Source organism: Manis javanica, chromosome 2 (assembly GCF_040802235.1).
Source record: "Manis javanica isolate MJ-LG chromosome 2, MJ_LKY, whole genome shotgun sequence".
NCBI lineage: Eukaryota > Metazoa > Chordata > Mammalia > Pholidota > Manidae > Manis > Manis javanica.
This window is the reverse complement of record NC_133157.1, coordinates 50,950,801-50,963,677: the sequence shown is the minus strand read 5'-3', so window position 1 is coordinate 50,963,677 and position 12,877 is coordinate 50,950,801. Positions and strand designations below refer to the sequence as shown.

Here is a 12,877-nt window from a genome sequence, read left to right as displayed (position 1 = left end):
TTGACCCACAGATCAGTTCACTTCTCCAAATTTAAACAATTTTCAATAAACTCCACTTTGCAAGTTCTCTAGTGAGCATCACTAATCTGGCATTTTGTGACATCTATTCTAGAGGCATTTGTTGATGTTTCATAACAAAGAACTTGTAAAGAAGACAATTAAAGGAAATGGAGACAGTGTTACCAGAAACCAAGACTGACTTCTTGCTCTACTATTTGTCTAGGAAAACATAAGCAGTGTTAAAGAGAATTTATCCTCTAACCTGAGGAATGAGAGATAAATGGAGCATCGAGAAGAGCAGACCGACTGTGCATTTGTGTTGTGTCACATACAAAATAATGCTGACTCCCCACCTCAGTTGACATATGGGGGTGCATTAATGAGTTCTGCAACAGTAATTTTCTCCCTAGGGTGCAATGGAAGGATTCAAAAAGACTAATCACAGAATATACTATATCAAAATGAGCCCCCCAAAAAGCTTCCTAGGAAACCTCTATACACATGACTACTTCATTGATTAAAGCAGAGTCGTGAGCTAGCATGTATATTCTGCAAATTAAGTATAAATAATATTTTATTTCATGTACACGAAACAAATTTCCACTTACCTTCATATTATTTGAGTGTCATGAATACTAAGTCTCTACATTTTTTTACCCCCCAAAGAATGCATTTTATAAACACTCTCAAGAGGAAAGGAGAAAGTTAAACAACTACAATTACACTCAATTACAACCCTGGACACTTAGAAATCCATGGTTTCTGAGAGAAAACAAATGAAGTCTGTGAATAAGTTGGAAAGAAACTGTGCCAGACTACCAGAATGTTTCAACAATACAAATCCCAGCAAGGAGCTAGTCGGGCTGTGGGTAGCACTTCTGTAACTTAGAATCCTGGAATTTCTAAGCAGAAAAAAACCCATAAGGATCCATGAAAGTGGACTCCCATATTTTAAAGAGGAGGAAACTGAGATCCAAACCAAATGTGCAGTTTCACTGAAGGATTCACTAACAATAAATACTCCCTGACCTCAACCACCACAATTAGGGTCAGTAATTAGCAGACAGAGAGGCAAGCTATATTTCTTAATTCATCAAAATGTGCCAAGGAAAATATAAAGGATATAAAAGTTGATAACCTAATTAGTTGTAATTCAGCACATCTAGACAATTAGGCCTTTTGATTTAGAAGCCTCACTAGTTAGCCAGCTAGCTGTTCAATGATAAAAAAAAAAAAAGGACTGACATAAATAGCAGACATCTCCTTATTATTACTCCATTTTAAATTGAAATAATAAACTACGGTGTATACCCAACCACTGTTTTCATTGGAATATAAAATTTAAATTGATCTTGAGAATTCCAATTTTATCTGCTTTCCTTCATGCTAGTGTTCAGTGTCTGTTTCAATTCCATACTTCTGAAAAAAGTTCTACAGTGATTTTCATAAAATGTTCAGTTATTTTTCACTCTGAAAAGTAGTAAGAGTAAGGGGACTTTTTAGTTTTTATTCTTTTTTGCATCTTTGTATGTTTTGCTTTTAAAGTAATAAGAACATTTAAAAACAAAGAAAAACATTAAAACTCATCAGCTGTATTTCTAAACAGTATGCCACAGGTTTAATTATGGGATGGTAATTGTCTAGTACTCATCTAAATTGGTGCTGTAACAGGAAGTAAGAGGCCTTAAAGGGACCCTCTAGAATCCCAGGGGTAAGCTGAAGCTGAGTGCATATGTGCTCTCCAAGGAATCGTGGTGTGTGAGAGAGCTATTTACAACTTACTTTGTGTATAATCAGCAGAAACAAAAGATATGACAACAAGCATAAAGGCCTCTCTCCTTCCCTATCTTTCTCTTCTCTCAGGAGAATTCAGCAAGGGAGGGCCAGTGGGCATTCACTTCAGTGTCAAAAGGGCTTCCAGAAAACACGTATTCTGTGGAGCAGGGAGGAAATATGGCAGGCTTCACACACACACACACACACACACACACACACACACACACACACACACACACACACACACACACACACACACACACGCAGTTCTTTGTTTACTGAGATCACACATAAAGACAGTTAGGGACCAAACTTCTGAAAAAGAAGACAGAAAAAGCTCCACGTGGTAAACAAGAGCTACCGTTCAAAATATCTCAAGCTGAATGGGTATAGAAGGAGTTTAACAATTGGGACAAAGGAAGAAAGAAGGAGGCACAGAAAGAACTTGGGAAAAGAGATGTGTTACCAAGAAAAAGGCTTATAGATTTGCAGACCAGGACTCATTTTATATTTTATTTTATTTTATTTTTAGACATTAAACATTCAGGTAGGCATTCGCCTTATAGGCACTATAACAGTCAGAGCCTAAATAAACAAACTAACTTCCATGTCAGCTCAAGTCTCTTCGGTGAAGCTGGCCAGAAGCCCAGACCCGGTCTGAAGTGCATGAGTTTCGGTGGCTTTGGTCTAGCAGTGAAGGGATGAAAGAAACTATCTGAACCCTAGAAGAACTTGGGAAAGAATGGATAAGCAAAACTGGCTTTAAAAATAGAGAGGAGAGAGAGAACCCAGAAAGCATACCATCAGAGAACTGAGGAATGACTACATACAAGCTCTGCCACATGCCACGCTGGGGAAAAGCACCAACAGAACTTCAGCCTGATTTCAGTGGTTAGACAATGCCATGCAGCAAGGGGAAAAGTTACTCAGATAACACAAGGAATTCGGGAAGACCATTAAGTGAAATGGGTTGGGCAACAAGCTAGCCAAAAGCCCTGGTGAGAAAGAGAAGATAAAGACATTAATTACCCAATGCCATAAAGATGGAGATGTGCACTGAACACACTGCTGCAGAATTAATGAATACAAAAACCCAAAAATGGAAGGTAAGTACAGTTAACTTTTCTTTTAATTTTTCAGGATAGTATTTGACTAGAAGACAACATCCCAGGTCTAAACTCTCTCAACCATGAAACCCAAGGCCACATATATAGAACCTAAAACTTAAGAATGAAAACACAACTTAACAATCAGGAAAGACCTGATGAGTCAAGACAGTTTTTATCCAGTTTCCAATACGGAATGGCCAAAAATACACCATTCTTACAGAGGCCTTAAATGAGGTAGGGATGTATCAACAGAAACGCAGTAAGCATGAGGGATATGTCACAGGAGAAGAGCTGAGTAAGAGAGGGGACAGTCCCCCAGAAGTCATCCCAGAACAACAAAAGGAGAGAATAGAGAACAGAAAAGGGTCAAGGCTGTGATTCTGCTACTCAACAGACTGACAGACACAGGGTTGGGCAGGGGGTGAACACAGGTCCTCACCAGGAACTGTTTCACTCTCTTTCTCAGGAAATGGTCCTCCTGGATAAGCAAGGGCTCTATGCTCTATGGTAGGAGCAACCTCTGCAGATACAATGACAGCAGATTTTCACAGCCACAAACAACAATAAAAATGCCTTGTTTTTATGCTGTGAAATGTGGGCTAAAAGGTAAAAATCTCTCTTCCCTGGTGACATCCTGAGGAGACTCATGGATCATGAATAATGCTACAATTATATAAAATCTTTCTTGCAGAGCCCTCAAAGGGCACTACACATAATATTTATTAATTACCACATCAGACAAGCAAGGGGGAGAGGAATTTCCATTGGACTCCTTTTATTTTATTTTATTTTTATTTTGGTATCATTAATCTACAATTACATGAAGGACATTATGTTTACTAGGCTCCCCCCTTCACCAAGTCCCCCCCACATCCCCGTTCACAATCACTGTCCATCAACATTGTACTCCTTTTATTTTTAAACAAGAAAACTGAGGTCTATCACTGCAGCCTTACTCCACACTTAATAATTTGGGTAGAACTGAAATTAAGACAAAATTCTCTGAACTACTACACTGGTGTTTTACTAGAAAAGCCTTCTACTGTTTGACAGAGCTCACTTATTTGTCCAATTCTTGTGTTATGGTGTGTTTTAGCACTGAGTTATTTGTACCTGGTGCTGTGGATGGGCTTTATACTTAAAAAGAGTACAGAATTAGTTTATTTTCAACTAATTTACAATTATTCTTGCAATTCAGTATTTCAGAAATAACACCCCAGACTGTTGCTTATGGGCATATACACTGCCACATCTGATTAAGTGAAACAAGTATACTTAAGTTTCTTTTTGCCCTCAAAGCTCAACTCCTAGCCTAACAGCAAGAAATATGAAAAGAGCGTTAACTTTGGAGTTAGACCCATTTTAATCTCAGCTGCAGTACCCTATAAATTTGGTCAGTTAATAACCAATTCAGAGTCTGTTTCCTGCATCTGTAAATGGGAATAATTATATTTACTGTGTAGAGTTGGCAAGGTTGAAGGAAATGACAGAGGTCAAGTACCTAAGCACACAGTAGGTACACAATACAGGTAAAGGATATTAACCCAGGTACCTCCCCACAGCACACCACCCCTGTGAGGGCTGGCAAGTTTGAGACAGTAAGGGAAGGAATTTGGGGGAGATGGAAGCAAACTTCAGGGAATAATATAAACAATTAGGGAAACTAGAAAATGCACCTAACTCAATTAGACTCAATTAGGGGCCAGTGCAATCAACTTTGAGAAGGCTTCCTTAGAATGCCGTGCTGAGAAAGACTATAAAGTTCTGTCCAGACTCTTAGAGACAAATCATTAGTCTTCACAGGGGGAAATAGTGAGAAGTGGCACATTTCACTCTGTCACTCCTGCCCCAACCAAGCCCCTTCACAATCAAAACACGAGACAACTTTCTGAGTTCTCCTGCATGCAAGTGTCTTGGCCTATGAATTAAAAATAAGGAGCTTCCAGGGAACATGGGTAAATAAAATCTGAAGAAACCCTACCCAATGGGGAAAAAACAAAACAAAACAAAAACAGCAAAATTACAGACAAAACCAATAGTGTATGTCAGGGGTTCAAGGTGTTCTCTTCAGCCAAGGAACATTATTGGCATCTCCAGGGAGCTGGTTTGACATGCATTCCAACTGAGATAGAACCACGAGGGTTAGAGCCCAGCCACTTGTGTTTACAAGCCCTCCAAGTGATGCTGATAAGCATTAAAGTCTGAGATCCATTCACCTAAATACACTAGAAAACCAAAAAACAATTGGTAAAGCAAAGCTCTCTAGATGACAACTTAGTTTTAGAAGAAATATGCCTAAAAAGAACAAGACAAGAAGGAAGCAGCATACACCAGACTTTAAGATCCAGGTCTCCTAAAGATCTCACTCTGTGAAGGAGAGATGGGATTTCAGGAAAAGAGGCTCTTAGGAGAAAAAAGCCAAAATGAGCAAGCCACTTCAAGAGCAGTAAGCAGTATGGTCAACTCCATATATGCTGCAGACATTAGAAGGAAATCATTTGGAGACAGGCATTAACTTTAGCATTTCCACTAAAAGGTCACCTTGAACTCAGCCACTGGGTTTGCTCCACTCAGCTGCTGTCCCTGGTTTTCCACAGTGAAGAAGAATGAGGATGAAATTACCTAGAAGGGAAAGAAGCTACTTTCAACTAATGATCACCAAGCCCCTGAATTTTTTTTTGAGGAGGTAGCATTTTTTTTTAAAAGAGTTCACTTTGCAAGAAAGTAGGTGCATTGAACTTGATCTTACTTCATCAGAGGCACAAAGCAGACACATCAAAAGTGATTTCTTCCTCCCTAAATTTAACAACACTAAAAAGGGATAACTGAAAAGTGTATGTAAGAAAGCAGAAAAGGGAATTTGAGGAATATTATAGAAGAATGTATTATGTACCAGACATTTAGAGAACAAATATTACCTAAAACTCAACATCTCAAGTTACCCATTGAACCACTTACATTAAACCTGTTATGGGAAAATTTTTTAAGATTAAGTAGCCATACCTGGTTTAAGAGAGAAAATACAATGAGCACTTAAACTAGATTTAATGCACAGAGGTGGTCTAGAGATGCAGATTTGTCTGGACCAGCCCCTTTGCCATCTGACTTAAGTCAGACTCACTACGAAGAGGAGGGGAGGGAGCCTGAAGGAGGCCACAAATCATGCCTATAGACCAGAAGAATTCCGACCTCTGTGCACAGCAGAGCCAGAGGGGCCTTTATAGGCTGCCAAGGTGCATAATGTAGCATGCTGAAGATCAATGAATCAACGTGGTTTTCTTTGCATGCAAAGTTTGAACACAAGTAATTTAATGATAAGAGAAGAAAGGAAATGGGAAGGCAGATTTAGTCCTGCTATTCCATACAATAAAAACTTTTCCCACTAAAGACTGTCATACTATGTACTGCACAATTGCCCCTCCAAGCCTGCTGAGGACCCCAAACTAAAAAGAGAAAATGCACAAAAGCATACAAAGTTGATTTCTCTGGAATATTCACCCTTCCCCACCCTGACCCCCAATCCTAAATGCACTGACCCTAACTGACGTGAAATCTAGGGGAGATGAGTTGCTGTACCACACAGGTAAAAAGTGAATATAAATCTCTCCCACCAGTGGCATCCCTTTGTTTCTGAGGGTCTCAGGATGTGGGGTAAGAAGATGAAGTAAAAGGGAGTTTCTGATATTTTCTTTGGGGATCTTAAAAAATAAGCTATTTTTTACAGACTGAGCATATTATACTCTGGAAATCCAGTGGCTTTAGAAGCTAAGAGCAGCAGCTTAGTAGACAATAGAATGCTTTATAAATGATAAAACACACAGTTCTCTTTTTTGTTTTAGATAGAGCTACTTGTGCCACCGACTTACTTAATGTTAAAGTAATACTGTAAAATGCTTTCCTTTCGGTGACGTGATGATCTTCCCTGGTTTCATACACTACCTGTGTGAAAATAGTGCTCCCAAGTCCCTATTCCTTACTTCTTGTGTGAATTGTAGTCCTGCCCTTTCAAGCTCCCACAGAAATTTCTAAGTGTCCAGTTAACACCTGGAGCTAAACCAGCAAACAGGTTCACTGCTATCCTTTCTTACTCCAGCTTTCCTGACTGTTGTATTTTGCCGTGTTATCACCACAGTCCCATTAACAAAGACTCAGAACCACAGATGATGATTAAGAAGTCTTCTCCATATTTCACAAACCCAGTAAATTCTAAAAGCCTGTCTGTTTTTCCCTTTTTGTCTCATCTGCCCCCTCTGCCACCCCCAGATCATGCTAAGGAGAGCATGCTCAGGCCTCTGCCATAACCCTTAAGTGATAACCCCAACCTCATCATTCCACACTCGCCAGCCAGTGCCACACAGCACTCTTCCAACTGCCAAACATATCCTTCTAGAGGATGTTTAGAGCTCCCCACAAGTTAACATTTAAAGTAAATTGTGGCCTTCTACAACCTAGCTCTAACCTGGCCTTTCCAGCTTTATCTTCTCCTCCTCTTTCAATAACAAATACTTAATAGACAGACTCATTAGACTATTTGATGTCTCTTGCATACTGATGTGGGCTTTCCTAATTTGACATGGTTCTTGTGCTCCTCTTTTTGGAATACCCTCCCCTGAATTACAGTTTTGAAAATCTTCCTATTTCCTGATGCCACTTCTCCAACAAAATTTCCTGATAACCCCACGCAGAAGACAGCTCTTCCCCAAGGCTCTACCATCCTGAGGGCTCTCAGTACTACACAACCTTGGACTTTAAATACATGTTTTTCTCTCCTTAAGGGAAATAACATAGTTCTCTTCATATTCCCCCATAGCTACCAACACACTGCTTTACATACAGCAGTCAACAAATACATGCAAAATAAATAATAAATAAATCTCTTAAAATTCATAATAGCACCAGTGACCCAGTGTTAGAGTAATTTTTAACTATATCATTATTCCATCTGATCCTCAACCAATACTTTGTATTTGTAGTCTTACTTCCTAAAAGGTGTATTCTTGAAAGCAATGTTGTTGGGGAAAGAGGTACAATTTTGCACAGTTTAAAACAGGTTAGCAAACCTTTACTGTAATGGACCAGATAGTAAATAATTTGGCAGCCATATGGTTTCTGTAGCAACTATTCAATTCTGTCTTTGTAGCCACAAACAGCCAAAGACTATAATACAAAGAGTAGGTACAGCTGTATTTCAATAAAACTTTATAGAAATAGGCAGTTAGTGGTCAATAATTCCTATTATATAGAAATTGAAGATGCAAGATTACTATTTATGCACAGAGCATTCTTCTGAATGTAATTTAGCCTGTTAAGGCTCAATAACTAATTCAATGTCACCCTGTTGATCTGTGGAAATATGTCTGTGGAAATAATACTTTTCTTGCCGGACTTTCTTTCTAGCTTATTTCAGGATACTTCTAGAACCTAACTCCACCAAAGCAATCTTCTAGAGGTGAGAAAACGTACATCCCCTCTATAGTACATATATAAGAGTGCTTGTCCCATAAGTTGTTAACATATGCTGAAATCTAAAGTATAGAGTGATAAAATAGACTGGCATATATAGCCTGTTAGATAAGAATTTACTACTAGGCTTTAATAAGCTCTTTAAAACAGGTATTGATTGCCATATACCTGGAAAGAAAGTAACCAGCCCTGTGATAAGAACACATTTCTAAGATACTATGAAGTAGCTTATAGTCAACGAGGGGTAAATTTCCATCCCTAATGAGTTTCTCCTTTGTCTCAAGCAGGAACAGATAACTACAACTATGGACCAAATGCTCTCCTGATGCCTATTTCTGTAAATAAAGTTTTACTGAAATACAGCTGTACCTACTCTTTGTATTATAGTCTTTGGCTGTTTGTGGCTACAAAGACAGAATTGAATAGTTGCTACAGAAACCATATGGCTGCCAAATTATTTACTACCTGGTCCATTACAGTAAAGGTTTGCTAACCTGTTTTAAACTGTGCAAAATTGTACCTCTTTCCTCAGCAACATTGCTTTCAAGAATATACCTTTTAGGAAGTAAGAATACAAATACAAACAAGAGTGTTCATACTGAAACACCACTTTTTATAAAAGAAAATAACTGGCAACAACCTCAATGTTCAGAGACCAGGAATTCATTAAGTAAACTATGGTACAATGATACACTAGGAATCCATTAAAATTACAATGGGTGTCTATATTTACAGACATGGAAAGATAATCTATGACACAGTTGAATTTTTATTATAAAGTCACATATCCATAATACCTGTTATTTAATGTCTATGATGTTTATGTAGTATTTATCCCTACATTTGTATGTACATGTAAATGGAGAAAGGCGACTAAAAAGATGTTAATAAAATGGTTCCTTGGTGGCAGCCTTTTGGTTTTTACTCGCTTTATAGTTTTCTTAATCTGATCTGCACAGTGAATATGTGTCCTTTAACAAAAGCTGTAAAAAATATGTTTATGTGTTAAAAATTAAAATCAGGGTGTGAAGTTTATATTCTGCATTTATAAAGCACTGAGTTCCTTAGAAAACAAATGTGTTTTTTGTATTTTTTTGGTTTGGGTGGGGTTTTGGGTTTTATTGTTCCTGTTTTAATTTTTTCCTTTTTCTTTGTTTTAAAGACAGAAAGGCTCCTAGGCTTACCAATAATCCACATATGTATGAACTGGCATCCTCACTGTATGTGGCAACCTTGGTTTTGGATGGAAAAAGTCCCGTCCAGAAGGGTTTGGAGGAAGAGGAGAGGTTAACAGAATAGTCCCTTGATGGAAATATATTAATTCACTCAGAGTCTTGCTTCTGGGCTACCATAAAAAGGTTCATAAAGTACCCAAAAGCCACATTAGATTTTAGAATTATGCTGCTCAGTGACTGATTCTCAGTGAAGAGTACAAAAGGAGAGATTTTTCTCCACCCCCATTTTCTTTAAAAAATGTACACTTCTACAAGATTGGCACAAGTATTTTTAAGCTAGTAATTGAAAAGCCCAAGTATGTACATGATACAGGTATTAAGAACCCTGTATTACCGCTGATAAAGAGACATAAATTAACACTGCAAAAGGCTTGCAAACTAACAGGAACAGCAGAAGAAGAAACTGGGAATAACAACACAACTCACTCTCTCTGTGCCAGATTTACAGGCATCACTTCTTAGCCCCATTTTTTAACTGAAGTAACTGAGGCTCAGAGAGGTTATAAAACTTTTCCAAAGTCATATACAAAACAGATAAATTGAAATACAGATACATCTGGCTCAGTGGTCTGGGCTCTTCCCACAATACTAGCTAATGAAATAGAAATTATATTTCTAGTTAAGTATTACATAAAACCTCAATGCAAATTTAACAAGTGAGAAAACTTGAAATTCCCAGTTTATAAAAATAATACAAAATTACCATGTCAATTAATTTGTTTCACAAGCAATTTATTTTAAAGTGTGTTTTTACTCACTTTATTATTTTCTCAGTTACAACTATCTCCATTCCCCATCCTTACATTTTATTAATACATGGTATGTGTATATCTTTTACAGATATGCTCTGCCATTATACAAAGCACAGAAATTTTTTAGTATTTTCAAACTAAAGTACACTCTGAATACATATGCAGACATGGACTCCAGTTAGGCATAAAATCATGACTTGGTTCTTTATGACTTTTCTCACAGTAACATTATTTCAGTGATACAGGTTAAACCAAATCTGTGCCCTGAAAATTAAAATAGGAAAAGCTGTACAATGAGATAACATTTTTTACATTGGTATTTTTACCCCACACAATTTTTCTCTTAGATACATTCTCTTTTAAAAACATGCAGATTAGCTTTTCCTATGAATTGCCTGTAACTGCATCTCCAAGTTCAAGATAAACAAAACTTTCAACTCCCATCTGGGGAAACTGAGATTTTACTATTCCTCCTCTTTAGGGGCTGTGGGGGCATTGAGACTCGGGGTTTCGTAACCAGATATTCCATGGATCTCTAGTAGAAGCCTAAAATATAGGACTCTATAGCTAGACCCCTTTCATCTAAAAAAGCTCTGATTTTTATCATTTCTGTATCTCAGCTTCCTTGTAAAACTTAATCTGAAAGGGAAAAAACCCAGCGGGTTCTATAACTTTCTTTTTTTTTTTTTTAACAGCTATCTTTTAAGTTATAGGGACGAATAATGTGGCAGAGGATAAAGCAAAGGCTTTGGGGTCTACCTTCCGGGTTCAGGTTTTAGACCTTTATTTCTTCATCTGTAAAATGAAAATAATTGTACCTGCCCTGAATGCTCTGTAGTAACGGGGGGACAGGCCCTAGCACATTGTGTGAGCAAAGAGATAGCAAGAAATTACTAGTTTTTAAACTTCATTCTTTTAGCAACACGTGAAAGTAAACACTTAACCAAATATTTATTTTGGATCTTAAGATACAGTATTTTCAAACTAGGGTTCCTAAAAGAAACTGGATGTTGTTAGGTAAAATAACAATGCTTATCAAAGACCATCTATGACATTATTAATGTACTATACATGAGAACTAAATGATTTTTGATAAAAGCATAATCCAGGATTGAAAAACAATAAGCACATTTTGCTCAACAAATATTCTCAAGTCCTCTACACTTACGGTATTATGCAAGACTATAAAGGAAGATAAAATATTGCCCAGATATCCATGTATATTGTATTTTGTTTAATTCTACTGAGAGGTATAAAGACTATTAGCTCTCGTGTGACCTTAATTCCATGAATACCAGTGAATATTCACAAAGCCAGAGACAGAGGCTGGGGTATTAACTGCAAAATCCAACTTCAAGCTCCACTATCAAGTGTTAATGATAACAAGTATAATAAGGCAAGAAGGTTCACTTCAAGAATATGATTAGAACAGATGATACCAAAGTAAACAGAACCCAGTAGAATTTGCCAGCTTTGCCTCTAGTCTACTGTTAGCCATCACTGAAACAATAGCATCACTCTGACATCCATAAAGGCCAACATGCTGAGAAATTTGCAGTGGTAAAAATTCAAGACTAATGGATGACACAGGAGATTCTTAAGAAGGAAGGAAAAGAAGGAAGAGAGGGAGGGAGGGAGGAAGTTGTCTGCCTATGTCTAATATGTCCTTTCCTATGGATAATTGAAGAAATTAAAGTATTTTATTTACATTTAGCCACCTTGTTTTCAAAATTTTAAGCTTCCCAAGGGAAGCCTGTCACAGAGCAAACTTAAGAAAAGAGATCTACAGCTTAACCAAATACCATGTACTAAAGCTTCACATATCATCCCATTTCTTCTTTGCAACAAATTCTCAAGCTAAGTGTTCTTTTCCCCACTTTAAAATTGAACAAAATAAAAGTTAGGGACAAAGTGACTCAAGGTCGCAAAACTAGTGATTGGCAATAGTAGATCTGAACTTGGTACAATCTTTTAACTCCCCACCAAGAGTTCTATGATGCGATGCCAAACTCTAATGTCTGGGACATAGGAATAGAAAAATGCTGACAGACAAATATTGATAATATTTTTAAGGAAGTTATATTTTTAAGGAAAAAAAACCCTAAATTGATTTTAATTTTCTTATTAGGGATACATGATATTGCAGTAATTCACTCTTTCCCTCTTGGGTTATAAAGGGAAAATTATAATAAATCAAGTTGGGAAGTGTTGAATACAACCACAATATCCTTTTCACAATAAAAAACTGCTTCCATGATCAGGATAACAAATGTATTTTTAGGTAAGCTGAATGTACATAATAGATTTTTTCTTAATTTGGCACTATTGAGTTTGTCCAGTACTTTGGAAAAAAATTCATTTTCATATTGCTGCAAGAAAAAAAACCAACACAAAGTAAGTTTATATTCTCCTGAAAACTACACTTTAAAATTTAGAACTAAAAATGGAAATCACCAAAGAAAACTCCCATTATCACTTTTCTGCATCCAACAGAGTAAACGGAAATAATTCTTAAAGTGAGCATTCTCTAGAATATAAGTGA

The 12,877-nt window shown here is 37.2% G+C and overlaps 1 protein-coding gene across 17 annotated transcripts in view; it reads right to left on the bottom strand.

Annotated features, from left to right (window-relative positions):
- BNC2 (basonuclin zinc finger protein 2) overlaps positions 1 to 12,877 on the bottom strand; it is a 429,408-nt gene that overhangs the window by 268,143 nt on the left and 148,388 nt on the right. For 8 of the 17 annotated variants that reach the window (XM_073228467.1, XM_073228463.1, XM_073228464.1 and 5 more), the window contains one exon: positions 5,427 to 5,507. The exons of the other annotated variants lie outside the window; for them this stretch is intronic. In XM_073228467.1, the coding sequence (XP_073084568.1) occupies positions 5,427 to 5,507 (81 nt within the window). The remainder of the gene's footprint in view (positions 1 to 5,426; positions 5,508 to 12,877) is intronic. 17 annotated transcript variants of the gene reach the window in all.